This window comes from Pecten maximus, chromosome 4, assembly GCF_902652985.1.
Source record: "Pecten maximus chromosome 4, xPecMax1.1, whole genome shotgun sequence".
Taxonomy (NCBI): Eukaryota; Metazoa; Mollusca; class Bivalvia; order Pectinida; family Pectinidae; genus Pecten; species Pecten maximus.
The window spans coordinates 23,979,600-23,997,595 of record NC_047018.1 but is presented as its reverse complement, the minus strand read 5'-3'; the positions used below and the strand labels follow the sequence as shown (position 1 = coordinate 23,997,595).

Sequence of the window (17,996 nt, the reverse complement as noted above, 5' to 3'; positions counted from 1 at the left end):
AACCAAGAACAATATCGACAGTGGATCTAGTTGACATGTTCTAAGTTGGTGTGATAAAATCATGGATCGACCTATATAAAAATGCTACAATTGCTTTCAAACAACAAAAAACCAAAACATTTGTAACCATACAAAGATAATTAAATGGAAAACAAAACGAAGAACTGTTAAGAATGTCAACGACATTGAACAAAGAGATTAACTATAAAATGTACAACAACAGCAGTTTTTTTTAAGAATTTTGTTTTATTTTTTAAGTATAACTTTAACGTTCTTCTTCATTTAGTGACTATGGAACAATATCAAAAGTAACAGTGAAATTACTGCAGTTAGGAAAATGAGGAGAAGAGTTCGGTTGCATCTGAGATATAAATACCGTTATCACGTAGTCTTTCTAAATGCCTTTGTATGCTGTTTCAGGAGGCGATGAGTGTCGCTTTTTATATGACTCCCCTTCCCGTTATGCATTTCTATGTAGAAATCAAAATTAGCTAAAAGTCTTTTCGATGGCAGATACTCCCTTGGAAGTCTTAGGGAAGTGAAATCTGTTCGTTTATTGGTTTTGAGAATTCATTACATTATAAAGCAGTTGCTTGTCATCCGATGACAGCGAAGCTCAGAATTCAGAACTCAGAATCTGTTTTTTTGTTATTATCACGATAATTTTCGTCTGTTCTTGTTTTGATCACAGTGATATTCGTTTGTTCTTGCTTGTATCACGGTTATATTCGTGCGTCCTTGATTTTATCATAGCAATGTGCGTTCTTGTTTGTATAGCGGTAAAATTCTTGAGCGCAAGCATACGCCAAATCAGATCAATGGGTTCACTTTAGAAACTTGAACCAGTTTTAATCGTGTCATTGGATTCGCGTTTGAACTCATAAACAATATTATTGGATACGCATTAAAGACCATTGGATACGCGTTAAAAATAATAAACTAGACCATTGGATCGCATTAGAAATCATGAACCAAATAATTGAGTTCGCTGTAGGAACGAGCTATATAAGCTATACATTCATATACAATACATATGTCAGAAGTTTTACAGGCGTAGATCGACGTCCTAGTGACGTAACATCAGGGCAAGTCCAACCTTATGTAGATGGCCTTCAGTACAGGTATACAGGACTCGCCTTAGAGATAGGTAATATATGGACACACATAGGCTTATTTAACCCCAGACAGCGACTACATCAGGAGACATGGCAGGGTTTAATATACTTTTGATTGTTCTGCAAGTTATTAATGGAGGTAAGTACATTTTATTATATTTCAATCAACCAGATATTGTAGAAGCTATATTATACTCTATGCTTATTGTTGTGTTGTTTAAAAAATTCGTTAGACCGTCCGTGTTCTTCTCTACCATATTTTATCAAATATAAAAGCTGTCTACATATTTACAGGGTATGAGTAAACCTCTGTCAATAAATAGAAGCTTGTATTCTTTTTTCAGTTACGTCATTTTCCAGCAGAGCTAGTGCCAACACGAGACAATCATTACCGTTCTACAACAATAGACATTTATTAGGTAAGAAACATTAATCAACATGAAACTCATTATTTTGTAGTAAACACATTAAGTTATAGAAGATGAATAGATGTAAAGAGACGAAATAGAGACTTCTAATAATGTTATTGTTTTGCGTCAGTTATATCCTCGTTTTATATTTCAATTCGTTGGTGTTATCTACGTTCGGTCCTAATTTTAATTGATTGATAACTAATTATGATCCAACTATCATACATTCCTGTGCATGTACTTTGCTAAATATAACACGTGCAATGGGCATCCAAAAAGCTTCTGCTCTATTGCAATGTAAACAAGTGGACCAAAGCAGTTTGTCTTTTTGAAATGAAAGCAAGGCATCACTTGACAAATGGGTGTAAACCCTTGAGGTTATCAGGTTACTTTAGCGCGGATACTCTGTAATAAATGTAAAAAACAACTAGTCGATTTCATTTTGATACAGTAAATGTATTTGTTTATTACGATGAAACATATAACTCGAATTTAGAATATGTTGGAAACATTAGAAAGTTATTGTTCTTATGGTATTTTTTACCCTCCTTATTTATTACACAAAAATACGCATATGTTGAATAACTTCTTAAATAACGAGACAACGCAATTTATACTGTCATTACGAGGCTGTCGTAATGTCACGAATGAATCTAATCTACATAATGAAGGTATATAATCAGTTGTGTAGATTACGGTCTTCTTCATACAAACTGTCTTGTGAACGTCACTATGAAAATTTGGCAATTGTCCCTTCAAGTTTTATGAATCAGTAGTGACATTGTATGCATATTCGTTGAGTTAACACATGGACACCTAGTCATGTTTACAAAATACCACGTTTCTATTAAAGCTGTTGTCCACGCTGATAAATGTGAAAATTTTCAATTAAAGAAATATATGCTAGATATTTCGTAAACTACGATATTCACATTAACACTACAGCATACACGTCCTGTCGACGTGATTATAACCCTCACAACGAGTTAGGGCCGCCCTCATATCTACCTTAACAGCTCTCATTTTATATACGGTCGGTGAAACGACCGACATCAAACTACATGAAATCTATGTTTTCATTTTTCATAATTCGTGGATGAGCTTGTTAATTGTCACTTTCTTGATAAATGTGTTTGTAATGTTACCGATAAAAACTGTGTGTAAGTCATGTTTCGTAAATAGATATAGCCGCTATCCAGACAGGATCGTACCAGCTCCTCAGAGCTCGTTCGGAGTGGCAATGGGGACCACGCTCTAACGCGGAGGCGATATTAGGCCTGACACTGGCTAATAAACGATGGTACCAGAAAAACAATGCAGCTACATACATTTCTGTGAAGGCTATGGAACTGGAACTTCTGGCTCAGTTATCTGTGTGAGAATTACGTAATTTATTATGCTAAAATAGGAAAATGATATACTCCGAATATGATTATTTGTTAAAGACTAGTTAATATATTTTCTGACATCCTTTCAACATTTTTATATATATATATTATATATGTTATATGTTTATTATATATATATATATATAGTATATTTATGCCCCTCCACATATATCAAGAATAACTCCGTGTGCTAGTGCATGTGTGTGTGTGTGTGTGTGTGTGTGTGTGTAAGGTTGTTAGTTAGTGCACAGTTAAGTATGTGTGTAAGGCTCTGTTTAAGTGCACATGTGAGTGTGTGTATATAAGGTTGTGTGTAGTGCACATGTAAGTTGGTCCATATAAGGGCGTGTGTTTGTACACATGTGCGTATGTCTGATATGAAAAAGAACATGTAAGTAGATGAGCTTCATAAGTGCTGGCATGAATGATAATTATGCAGACGATGACGAGGGCAATTGCCAAAGAAGATGCTCTGCTGGTGTTTGTATGTGTGAGAGTGTGTGTGTTTGTGAGTGTGTGTGTTTGTGTGTGTGTGAGGGTGTGTGTGTGTGTGTGCGTGTCTGTTGGTGTTTGTTGTGCTATATATCTTGTCTCTGTACTGTTTTTGATTATGTGAAAAATCTGGCAAAAACAAAACAAATTTAAAAAAAAAGAATAACTTCGACAAGTATATGAAGTTGAAATTGCCATATATATATACATATCATTTAACCTCTCTCAGAAGTGTAATAAATGAACAAATATCGCCTATGATAACTAGCGCATTGTAAATGTTTTTATTTATTAGAGAAGAATGGTATTTTGTATTTTTTGTATAATCACTCTTTTATTAAAAGCAAATGCATTATTTTTTCAGAGACAAAAGACTTAAGGATAAAAACTGGTCAAAAGGAAAGTTAGCACAATACGTGACGGCATTACAGCTTACATGCCACAATCCTTCAAAATTCTACCGCCACAATCTATTAAGGCATCTGAAAGGTCATCTGAAAATATCAGAAGAGGACTTCCGAAATAATAGGTTTGCTTTGTCCTGGGTCGTTATCGCGCTCTGTAATAACCAAAAGGACATCGGCAACACGTCATTGGCGATAATTAATGACCATCCGGGGGAATATAAGTTCGGGGTCGGTAAGTACAAAAACCCATTTATATATAATGCTTATGCTATTTGGGTCAAAAGTATAATGCGTTGTCTGAATTTTGTGTTAGTGAGTGCAAAACCATTTCAAGTTTGGAATAAATATCATTATCTTCTAATGATAAATGTCCTTTGCTTTAAATTTACTGTATACACTGTATTATAAATCAATATCGATGCTAACTAAACACACAAAAGCTGAAAGAGAAATTGATCAAAGTTGAAACAAATCAATATTATACCATGTGGATGCAATTCTTAAATCCTTGGTCTAATTCAATTTTTCTTTATCAGTTTCATCTTGAAGTAGTTTCTTCATACACAATTTTTTCTATCTCGAAATCAGCTTTAAGTACAAAGGTATTTTATTTCTAAAAAAATGTAGCCTAAGATAATACATGTATATCGCGAATGACTAGTAATTGTGATGGATTGAAAACAAAAACAGGATGTCGGCTGTAGAATTATAACAATAACAAAAGTAACATCTTTTGCACGATTAAAATACTCCAGAGTTTTGAGGTTCGGTTCCCTTTTTCAGGGGTTTAGTAATTAATTAAATCAAATGAATCCTTTTGTTAGATATATTTCCGTATCATTTGTGCCTTTTTAGTGAAATATGTGTGTTTATGTATACGCTGACGGCGATGTAGAATTTCATTGTTAAAATAGAGTATTTAAAATGTCTCATGGTATTCCCTTTTCCGATTCTATAGATGAAGCGTCCATGATATTAATGGCTACCACTTGCCTGAAGGAATTAGAAGCTAAATCTGCAGCCGAGGACTTCATTGTGGAGGAGATGAGAGCGAACATGTCACAGTATAATGAATTTACAAAAGGTCTCGTCGTACAGGTAATGGTATTTCTAGCATGCAGAGATATAGTGTTTAGATATTACATATTTTAACTCCTTATATGAAGATTCCCTTAAATTCTTTATGAAAATACCAAGCGAAAACAAAAGGATGTAAGCATCTATGTGTATTAACTTTTGTATTGTTTTTGAAAAAATAAATCGCTCATGATAATATGAAATATTAACAAAGAAAACAACATATACAGCATCAAATACACACAAAAGACATTCAAAAGACATACAAAAGCCTCTCCTCAAATTTGAAGTTTTCAGCATCACAGTCAAGCTTCAAACAATAGTACTATACCAAAAGGTATATAAAACAACATTTTTTGATTAAGTAAACAACCAATCAGTCAGGACATTAAAAGGGCAAGACCGAAACAGAACACGGACCATAACAAAATAAAAACGGACCATAACAAAATAAAAACGGAACGGAGACCCTACATAAAATATAAAAATGGAACGGATACCCTACATAAAATATAAAAATGGAACGCAGACCCTACATAAAATATAAATACGGAACGGAGACCATGCATACATAAAATATACAATGGAACGGAGACCATACATACATAGAATATATAAACGGAACGGAGACCATTACAAGATAAAAACGGAACTCAGACCATTCACAATCTCAAAACGGAGCGCGGACCATACATAAGTTAAAAACGGACCTTCGACCATACACAAAATAAAAAAACGGAACTCAGACCGTACACAAAATAAAAGTCGTAACGCAGACTTAATCATTAAAAATGACCATCATTACAATAATCCAAAACCAGAGTCGAGTTGAATGCATTAACCTAAGAAGGGAGGCCCAGGAATGACAAAAAGGTTTAAAATAGGTGCCACGCTAATGGAATATAAAACAAAAGTGCAAAAGAAATGGCCTTTCAGCCATTAAATTACATTCTTCTCCTTTCATATTCGTTTACATAACAATTATGGAATGTATGCGCGTCAGTATTACTGGTGTCTTGTAGATTGAAAGGCGTTACGCGTTCGTCTGGATCAAAGTGATATATCATTGTCATGTCTTGTCTTTGTCGAAAATATGTAAGCTGTCTTTGGAAGTTAACAACGAAGTTGTGTTTTGGCAACACACTGTGTCACTTATGTTTCACATCATTCTTGCCATCAAACGAATAGAAAAAATTAACAAGAATACAATGTAATAATGATAAACAGCAAAGTAAACCTAGAGCGTTATTTGTAATTAGAACTAGGTGTCCAACTTCATTAATACCGCTTATATAGATATGAATTGCTTTAATATACTACCGTATTACTAATTTTAAACAACTAATGTCAGGAAAAAGACATTTCATGTAGAACCCATTCACAACTCTAGGTTAATTAATCATTAAATGTACTTAATTTAGGCACTGACAGCAGCGAAAACAGAAAAGGTTGGCGACATTATCAACATCGCACGGTCGGATCTCAGACAAGGTAAAGTGATAAAGTGCCTTTATTCATGGTATAAAAAAACAATGCATTTACATAATAAACGATTGTTTTAAATATCGTTACTGACGCAACCATATTATAATAAAGTATCAATAGTTTTGGTCTATATGGTTTCGTTGAACGTGTAATAATTATCTGAATGTATTAAATACACTTTCGGAATTTAAACCATAAAATATGCCTATGTATCGGGAAGTCTACGATTACACATAAAAACATTAAATGTATATAGGATTTGTATACTAATATTTTTATTATTTTATTATATTGATGGTTATGCGGATAATGTGTCTCAATCAGCTTTTCCAAGTTCTATCATTTATCTTGTGTAAACTCCGACAAATAACATGTGACGTCTTCATATAAATTTTGATTTTGTATATTCATGGTTAGATGAATGACGTGCGATTATACCGTACATCACCTATACATCCATTATCTAGACTGCTTTCGGATTACCTAACCTGGAATCTTTTTTTTTTTAGTTTTGTTTTAATTTACTTTTATTCTGTATGCAACAGCACATACGATTATTATATACATACATAATAAAACCTACATATTATTTGCAAGATGGCTGAGAAACACATTCAGCCTTTCAATAGTGATACTGTTAATGATGAAGATATGACATTATCGAAAAAAAGATGAGATTAGAATACAACTTAAATCACCAGATGTACAAACATTATTACTAGTTAGAAAACTAAGTGAAGTACATGCATATATACATGTTATATATATGTACATGCCAAAATAATGAAGAATATATATAGGAACTAAATGAGTGTTGAGCTGGCCCAGAATGTCATTAACGCTTGTACCTTTCCAATTAGTAACACACAATTACATTTACTGGTGAGATTATGTTTGATTTGATTCATGCTTTAGGTTATTATCACATACGATAATAGTTTATGTACATTCTTGTAATGTGGCTGTATATATGGAAGGGCCTCGTTTGGTACATTGTATATGGGCGGAGGTTCTATGACATATAGATATACATATATACACAAAATGTTACAATGTGCTTCGGTCACCTCACACCATATAGAACAATGCCTGCATCGAAATCGGTTGCATATTATACCTAGCACCATCCTATACTTTCCATATCGTTATCACCTTCAGAAGCTGTCAATTGACCACTGCCAACTTTCCTTCGAATACGCCCGATATATAGTTAATATGAAGCGTTCGGTGGTGGTGAAAGCATGTACGCCGACGCCATACTCGATCAAAATCACGTAAGCGGATCAAGAACACTACAAACTTGTACATGTCAGACATATTTGGATCGAAAAGCTTGCTTAGGGTTAACTTGTTTGGTTAACTTATAAAACATTACAGATTTAATATAGATATATATATATTAAATAGTATGTCGATTTTCTCTCAGCCATTCTGAGAACTACCTTACTGGAACTCCCTGGAGCAGCCTCTCACGTGCTTCCCGCTCTAGCTAAAAAGTCATATTTAGATGCTAGCAAAGTCGTCTGCCCAGAGAAAGGTAAGTTAGTATCTAGTGATAAATCTGACACTAATATATTTAATACGTATCACTAAAGGAGACATTGACACATGATGCCATAGTAAAGTAGTTACACAGCAATATATACAAGCACGCTTTGTACTTACCCTTTCTTGGTTGTCATAAGTTATCTCTGAATTTTCACACTTTTTAGACCAGCATCACTGAATAGTCTTTAAAACTTATGTGAGCTTTTATAGACTTCATATTCGACAAATACTGCATATATATACTCTTATTGATATTTACCGGTCTCACTGTTTTAACAAGCGTTTGATATCCAGCTTCGTCCCTAGCACCACAACTAAAAACTATATATTAAAGATAAGTAGCTATGTGTTTCTTTTACTAGTTGTTGGTGAACTAAACCCCATTTTCTGTTTCAGGTCAGGTCCAATACATATACAAAACGTTAAAGAAAAAAACTAGCATACTATCATATACGTGTCCGAGTATCCAATTTACACCTAACCATAATCAATGTATTTATGCAGCTAAAATGAAAACGAAGCTGAAGACTGCAGCCAAAATAACCGTAGGGATTGATGTTATTGATGACATCATTGGCAATACAACTGACAGTTGGAACGTAACAACAAGAAAGGGTTCCGACCTCCTCACTACAATGCAGCTCTTCCAGAAGCGGTCCAAAAACTTCAGGTACTCCAAGTAGTTTGACAATAACTTTAGTATGATACTCAGACATTGACTTAGGAAGTTACGTTAACTCTCTGCCTGTAGATCTGAGCAGAAAAACGAACTCCCCGCGTATGTTCCGCAATGACAATGTTAGGTACATGTATATACCGTCAAGTTTTTCAGGTGTAGGAAGAAAATTGATTTTTGATGTTGAAGTTTGTTCATTCTTCTCAGATTTTGATAACTGTGTATGTTGTAAGCTTATAATGCCGTCCGATTGTTCAGATCTGGGCAGAGATATGAGACAATTTTGACGTAACACTTACACTTTTGTCAGGGTTTAATATCGTAACATGTTACCATTACATTCATATAACATCCTGAAAGGCAAATCTAAATAAGCTTGTTTTTTTATTTATTCAATAAATCTTATATATTCTTCTTAAACATCAACATTAGGAAAGAATTTTGACACTAACTGGCTAAAGAAACTGAGATTTCGAACTACATGTACATATAATATGGATTAGGTATGGGGTCATATGCCCGACCACTTGGGTTGACACCAACATTCGCGTGCCTCCGACAGGGCCAAGAAGAGTGGTTAATATATGTTGATACAACTTGTTTTTCAATGTTGATATATATAAAAAAAAATAATTTAATTTTCATATATAAGACGGCTTCCATACAGTGATGCTTAAGTAAATTGATCCGAATGACTTAAGGAAAATTCCTGTTTAAATGATGTTTTTATCACATTAATGTACAGTACAGTAAGTCCATTGACATATGACTAATTGTCTAAACAGGTTTAAGTCTACCCAGACCTCGTTTGGACGATCCATCATCTCGATAAACGGAGTGGCTCAAGACATTGGCAACAAGATATTCTGGAGGATTGAGGACCGTACCGGTGTGCCATTAGCTAACGGTAAATACGAATGACAATTATTACTGAACTATTAATGGCCTGGTACCGATTACATTTCAGCAATTAAGGTCATCCATCAACTTTCTTTAAAACTAGTTGATACAAAAATCTAAGTCTTCGACATTTGAAATTATGTTTTAAGTATTATTGACATGTCTGTGATATTGTGTAGTCTTTTCAGAATCTCGGTTTGTAAACTCTGCCGACGAAATTTCTAGTCCCGATGTTTGTCTTACCCATGCATATCGCGAATTGTGATTATAATATTGGCACGGGCATCATATCTATGTAATTATTTACAAATTTAATATTCCTTAACTCAAGCCAATACCAAACGTTAAAACTCTATAAATTTAACAGGTTATGTACAATTCTATTTACACTTTTGTTTGTTTTGGTGGGACTTTCTTTCTTTCTGAATTTCAATATATGAATGTAATCATCACAGCATCACTGAAAGGCAAGGGGAAGACAAACAACTATATACTATGGTGGCTGATGACGACCATCTCCCGTTTGTGTGTTGCCGATATTGGCGCGTTCTCAAACGATTCTCGATTTTAGAGATAAGATGTCGTCTTGTCACTTTGTCAAACTGCGACAAGGCGCCAACACAACAAAGCGCCTACACGCGAAAGCGACATTTTACTGCGCCAACACGCCAAAGCGCAATCATGACATTACAAAGCGCCGACACAGCATTTCATCGCGCCGACACACCAACACGCCAACACGCTAAAGCGCAAATTCGCCAACATGAGTTGGTCGTAATCAGCCACCATAATATATAGCAGTTATTCGACGATTGTGATTTATCCATTTTTTTTATTTTTTTTTTTCATTTGAACATAGTTTCCACAGGCCTATGATCTATGTACATGTAATTCTTTATACTTTTCCAGTGAAATCTCATTTCAGCTTCTGTCAGTATATGGAACATTTCTTTTTTGTAATATATGCCGTCCTTAATAATGCATAATAATACATTGCTATCAATCTTGTTATTTAAACATTGATTGTTCTACTTTGAGTAATTGAATAAGTTTAAACATACTAGGGTTTTTGAAATAATATGGTTTAATGAAATTAAGACGAATGTCTAATAGTTGCATTTAAAAATAAAATGGTATTCATCTTCTATATCATTTTCATCACATAAAATGCATTTTCTTTCATGCCTTGTAATATTAATATATCTTCCACGTTCAATAGCTAGATCATGTGCAGACAAACGAATCTTTGAAATAAGTTTTTGGTAATTAGAATTAACTGGTTTATAAAGATACTACTGAAGTTTAATATCAACAACTAGATTTTGGTATAAAATTCCTTTTGACGACACATTTACTTTCATCAAACATTCTTGCTGGAAATTATCGAAGAGACGCTGTTTAAATACATTACTATAAAATTGATCTGAACCGTTACTGGTTTCTTCAAACATATACCCAAGACCGACAGAGAAAAGTTCCAGTTTTAAATTAAGAATCCATGGGTCATTATTTTCCAACATCTCATCATAACATGCTTTGAGTACACAATTATCTGAACGCTTTAATTTCAACCAATATTTAAAAATTCTTATTTTTCTTAATATATACAAGGGAAATCTTCCAAGTTCAATGTACAAAAAACATTATTTGTTGATTCTCTGAGTCCAAGTGATGACTTGAGAAATGAAATATGAAGTTTCTCAATAGCAGGGGCTTTATGATGTCCCCAGATTTCAGAACCAAACATCAAAATACTATTTACATAAGTGTCAAAAACAGAAAGGCGAGATTCAACATTAAACAAGTTTTTTTCTGCAAATATTATTGTATTATAGTGTTACCTGAACTTGATGTAGTGTTACCTGTACTTGATGTAGTGTTACCTGTACTTGATGTAGTGTTACCTGTACTTGATGTAGTGTTACCTGTACTTGATTTGGTGTTACCTGTACTTGATTTGGTGTTACCTGTACTTGATGTAGTGTCACCTGTACTTGATGTAGTGTCACCTGTACTTGATGTAGTGTCACCTGTACTTGATGTAGTGTCACCTGTACTTGATGTAGTGTTACCTGTACTTGATGTAGTGTTACCTGTACTTGATGTAGTGTCACCTGTACTTGATGTAGTGTCACCTGTACTTGATGTAGTGTCACCTGTACTTGATGTAGTGTCACCTGTACTTGATTTGGTGTTACCTGTACTTGATTTGGTGTTACCTGTACTTGATGTAGTGTTACCTGTACTTGATTTGGTGTTACCTGTACTTGATGTAGTGTCACCTGTACTTGATGTAGTGTCACCTGTACTTGATGTAGTGTTACCTGTACTTGATTTGGTGTTACCTGTACTTGATGTAGTGTCACCTGTACTTGATGTAGTGTTACCTGTACTTGATGTAGTGTCACCTGTACTTGATGTAATGTTACCTGTACTTGATGTAGTGTTACCTGTACTTGATGTAGTGTTACCTGTACTTGATGTAGTGTAACATGTACTTTATTTATCAACACCTGTTCGTCGCTTATGGTTAATTTGTGGTTGGTTTATGGTTAGTTAGTTCTTCTTGAATTGATATCTAGTGATATCAAATTATGTATGTTTACCTACTGATGATTAACGACGTTATATATTTTCGATTACTGTAATGCATTTTCATTTTAGAGTACATAGTTTCTAATGTAAAACTTACAAAAGTGACTTTTGATGCACTGTTTTGAAAATAGCAACTTTTAAATATTAGTCTTTAATTATTTTGTGTATGTATTACAGGAGTGAGTAGGACAATTCCCAAAGACGGAGACAGTTACATCTTTCGCTTATCTAAATTTTGAGCGTGTAACATAGTTATAATATACCTTCATATATCTGAAAAGTGTGAAATAAAATCTATATTGAAACACTTTTTGTTGTTTATTCACTGATTCAAAGCAAGATTATAGTATCAACATTTTTTTGTTGCATATGGTTAATAAAAAACTTTCATCTCCTTGGCTATGAGGTAGGAGAATCTCAATCCTTTCCAAGGGTTTGACAACATCAAAATCTTTCATCCAAGCGTGCTGAATGTGACAGCTTGCAAATATCGTAACCACCTCTGTGCGTATACCAAAGTAAGGAGGGAGTCAGTTCGTCCGTCAATCCGTCCGTCCGTCCGTAGTCCGTCCTTGGACAAAATATTGTCGGATACGCACTTTTTATCGGTTTATATCTTTGTGGATATAGAGAATACATGGACAGTGTTTTAAAATATAAGCTGTATTTTGGCGAGGGTTAAAAAAGACAAAAGTGGCGAGCCACTTTTGTCTTTCTGTCCCGAGCCAAAAATACAGCATATATTTTAAGACACTGACCATGTATTTTATTTATCCTGCAACAGTCATCAAAAATAATCATCAAAAATAAACATTTTGAAGTGAAACGGTGTCAAAAATGATAGAAATATGTTCGCCTTTTAAACGTTGTTTCACTTTGAAGTAGGTGAGCTGTTTTTCGTCACTGCCGTATACAGCAAAAATATATATGGTGAGTGTATTCCGACAATGCGGTTGCAGTTGACGTTGCAAGATAAAATTCTTTACCTAACGTTATGATATTTGATTTCGAAATATTATAGAAGTAGATAAACCTGTTAAACGTCTCCGTCCAACTATGAATTAATTTAGTGTAAGCATTTCTTTGTGTAAAATGCTGTTATTTGATATATAAATACACGTACTTGCCCCTTGAATTTTTATTGAATTTTGAGCCTTTTAACAGAGTATTAAAGTTAGAGAGAGACCAGAGCTGACTGGAGAATTGAAGGTATGATTAAATCATGCTGTCGAAAGTTCCAGCTGCAAACAGTGCATTTGTTTTAAGGTGGAATCCTATGGTAAAGTTCATCCCAAATCGTTGATTAAAACTGTGAATAAACATATGGGATCTTATATACATTAAATCGTGCATCGAACGTAGAGTTGTATCCAAGTATATTCTAATTATGTGTTTGAGGCGTTATAAAAGGTCAGATTTCTGGAGACACAAATATGGGCTGTCGCCTGTTTACCTATTCATGAGGTGTTTTACGCAATATTTGAGTTAGAACATATGGATCTGGCGCATCTTTCCGGTAATTCAAATGTATAAAGGTGTAGTAATTTTGATATTGTCTTACCTTTGTCCGCGTGTCTTTGATATGTACAGTTATAACGGTATCCGTCAATTCATAGGTCTGTTTGTGGTCGGGTGGCGCAGTGGTAACGCAATCAGCGATCACCTAGTGATTGGGGTTCGATTCCCAAATCCGAAAAGATGTCGGGATCACCTGCCCGACAACGCAAGTGTTTTCCGGATATTCCGGTTTCGTCCCCTCGCGCGCTACATTCGAGGAAATAGGAGATCAATACATATATCAGTTGTTTAGTTTGTTTCACAATTGTTGTAAAATAAAGAAATAACACTGTAAAAATTAATTATAGCTTTTATGGAACTAATGCTCAATAAACAGCTTCAGCCAACTGTCTTTTGATGTCTTTTGTATTTTCTGACATAGTCTTTGATTAAGATGTTAATTATCACCGACGCCTCTCTGTATTTTGATAAGGTTGTGACATAGCAAAATTCCGTGAACTCATTAATTAAACTGAATATATTTAAATGTCTTATTATAAACCCTTCTCGCAATTGTTAATTTCTGTCCTGACGTGATTAATGTGACTCATAATGACATAAAAATGTTTTTCTTGTCTAAAATGTTAAATCAAATGAATGACCGAAAAAAAGAGGATACGATTCTCTTCAGAAGTGTGTCAGTAAACCAAATGTTATATGTATACCGTGTGTCTTAGATGCTGTGTGATACTTGTATTTACTATGTATAGTTCCTATATACGAATTTAAGGCGTTTCAGACATTTTTTGTTCTGCCCCATGCCTAGCTATTATGACGCGTTTATACTCATCATTTGAACTAGAACATCTGAGTAATCGGATCAGAAAATCAACGATGCATTAAATTTGATGTTTCGTTAACCCTGTCATCATAAGTGACAGCGGTTTATATATACGTCATTTTATTCATGTGCATGACAGCACTATTAGTAAATTGTTCAGAATTAAAATTTTCTTGTTTCTTATTTCATTATTCAATAGACTTTTTGTTTGGAGGATATTTAATCGAAATTAAAACAGAAAACGAACAGGTCAATGATCAAGGTCATGATCAAGGTCATGACCAATATTTACATCGCTGATCTAGAAACAAGCGGTGAAGTCAGAAATAAATATGAGCGTTGATTGACAAAACATTCCACATAGAAACTTGACATTTTTAACTGAAAATATTTCCAAACATCACAGTTATAGAGGTTACGCAACGATTGGTTGTTGGATATGGAATTCATTTCACTCGAGGAAGATTTTTTTTTAAATTGCAAAAGACACGAGCTTTAGCGAGTGTCTCTCGTAAATTTAAACTAAAAAGGAAACTTACGAGTGTGGAAGAAATTCCATATCTAAAAATCATCAGTGGTGTTACCTGTTTCTACCGCAGTACAATGTACATGGCCAAGTCTTATTTCGCGTATACAAATAATGTGTAGAGGTGACGGCCGGGACCCGGTGATGTAGCGTCATTCAATCATTGATGACGTCAATAGCAATTGCAGCTCGGGTCAAATTTCGAATTCTTGACCAATCAAAAGACTGGAAGGTTATATTCCACTATTGGTATCGATATTTAATGGTATGGTATATGAAATTTCGTATTGTCATCTTATATATTAATGTTATTTTTGTCTGTTTTTTCATACATATATATTTATATCGTATCATATATGCTGCCATTTGTAAATACAATTGTATACATGTTTATGGAAAAGGACGTTCATGAGTGGTATAACTTGTGTCCAATTCCTTTTGAATATTTTAAAACAAAATAAATTTAAACTAATTGAATGGTCTCCCGAGTGCGAAGCTCGAGTAAAAAATATTGAAATATTCTGTCATATGAGTGAAATATATACTAAACCGGAACCATTCAGTTTTCTTTAAATTGCATTTTATATAATTAAAAACCAAATTAAAAACATCGAAACATGAACAGTGTCAAAAAGAGCGGAAATAAGTAACATAATTCATGGCGTCATCTCTTTGTGACGTTACTCCACGTCAACTTGAAGACCCGATTTTGGAAGGACTGATTAAAGCAATTAAAGCATTTTCTGTTGTGATCGGAGAAGCTGTGCATGAATAACTAACGTCAAGTGAGTATTTTGTAAAAAAAAACTAGCCTGAATATTTAAGAAATATGGTAAAATAGCCAATTTATCTATCTTCTCTCTGATTGGAAAAATCGGCAAGTTTCAATGAGGTGAATGCAAAGGTTCGCTTTGACTGTTCAGAAACAAAAAACTTTAATTTTCACCGAAAAACATATTTTCACTGCAAAACTTATATTTTCACTGCAAAAAATTACATTTTCACTGCAAAATCTTATATTTTCTCTGCTCGTCGCTGCAGTGAAAATATAAGTTGCCTCCGTTTGATAAATTTCTATAGTTCACTGGCAAAAATACAATAAAACGTATATATCCAACAGTCGGCACATTTATACCATTTCTGAGTTGAATAACACAGCATATTGTGGTAGGCAAATCGTTATTACACTTTGTAGTGTACTAATTTCTATGGTGCAGATTCAGCCATGACTAAATTAAAATGTATTTTAAATGATGTTCTGATTGTTAATAAAGAAGAACTTATCTTGTTCCCTACACCTTGCATCATCTTAGGTATGATTTACCAACATCAATACCTCAACAATGGGTCCATTCCGTTTTAGATTAGTGATATAATGAAACATTGAATCCTAGTAAACGTATTCCAATATGAGCATCTATACGGATGAGTATACAAGCATTGTAAGTGTAGTGTATATACGGTCAAACCAAGTTTGATGTAGACCAAATTGATATATAATCCCAATCAAGGATGATAACACCAGGCTTAGATTTCTTTATGTGTACGTAGACCAGACGTATCTACAATAAATAGTCAACATGACATTAGGACACGACGTCCGAATTTTATCAGTTAATAGACCACAACATATGTATTGCAGGGGAGGCAACTCACATACAAAGCCACCGAATAGATGTTTTACAAAGAATAAGTATCATTCCGGATAATTATTCACGTTTAATAGACGATTTATAAATATTGATTGTGTTTGAGTTGATTAACCCCAACATACATAGAGCTATAAAAGGTCGACTTCACTATCCAAAAGGTCATTACTGATGAGGTAAGAAACTGAAGATTTTATTTATATTTTACATCTACATGTATATGTATGTATTGAAGCATTGAACAGTTACCAAATGGTAGTATACCGTCGATATGAATACAATTTGGGTGGCTGAAAAATAGAATCATAAAATATTTATCTATCACCTACGTTGGCTGATTTGTGCCATTTCGTCTTTTCGTCTTTTTGTTCAATTAAAGACGAAAAGACGACAATCAAATGTCTTAATTCTCGTCCTTTCGTCTTTTTCGCCCCGAAAAGACGAAAATTAACAAACCCTTAAATTTCGACTTTTCGTCCCGATTTCGGGGGCCATCACCAAACTTTATTGAGATTCAGTTTTTATTACTTTTTCTTTTTTATTAACTTCATTGTTTATTTTATTTTGTTTGATTTGTTTAATTGTACAATTAGATGAATCTTCAATCCCATGTTTGTACGTTTTCATATTGTATTAGGAATACATGTACGACAGTCCAGACGTCTATATCATATTGGTTTGATTTAACTTGACTCCCGAAAAACGCCAAACAATCATGTTGGAATTATCATCCGGGTCAAACGAAGACCACCAGGAGACACATAACAATGAAAGCAGGAAAAAAACTAAAACTAAGAAATGTTTCATTGATGTCTTTGACGATAAAAAACAACAACTATATACTAAATTCATTACCAAAAAGGTGCCGAAATTATTGAAGGGTGAGAGAGAGAGAGAGAGAGAGAGAGAGAGAGAGAGAGAGAGAGAGAGAGAGAGAGAGAGAGAGAGAGAGAGATAACTGATATCATTAAAGTTTTGCTCCTTTTTATTGATCTTTCCATGTTTGAATAATTCGAGAAGAAAAGGATGTTAGTGGTTATTTTAGGACAGAGACTTTGAACTCTCATCCCATGGTCATCGATATACATGTATTATAGATTTAATATTACACTAACTTTGTATTAGACGTACTTTGGGAATTCATACATAAGATATACATGAATAACAACTTACATGTACATTTGTATTATGTATTTGGACAGTATTTATGGGTCATGTGCTCGAATAGATATCATTGCTCTATGATAGATACTGTACATCATTTATTAAGTTTTGAGTTAATTACAATGTATTATCAATAGTCGCTGTATACGATTAGTTGATCTCTAACATCCTGTTGTGTTATTGCTATGCTTTCTGTTTACTATGCAGGATTTTGTTTTTTATTTTG

General features: G+C 33.9%; 1 protein-coding gene across 1 annotated transcript; it reads left to right on the top strand.

Annotated features, from left to right (window-relative positions):
• Positions 1-1,065: 1,065 nt before the first annotated feature.
• LOC117325563 (cobalamin binding intrinsic factor-like) lies at positions 1,066-12,401 on the top strand. Its single transcript, XM_033881875.1, has 10 exons — positions 1,066-1,254; positions 1,460-1,534; positions 2,708-2,900; positions 3,770-4,044; positions 4,771-4,910; positions 6,311-6,380; positions 7,801-7,911; positions 8,427-8,592; positions 9,384-9,505; positions 12,271-12,401. Exons 1-10 carry the CDS (start codon positions 1,206-1,208, stop codon positions 12,330-12,332), a joined length of 1,263 nt encoding a protein of 420 aa, XP_033737766.1. The 5' UTR covers positions 1,066-1,205; the 3' UTR covers positions 12,333-12,401.
• The last annotated feature ends 5,595 nt before the right edge of the window (positions 12,402-17,996 follow it).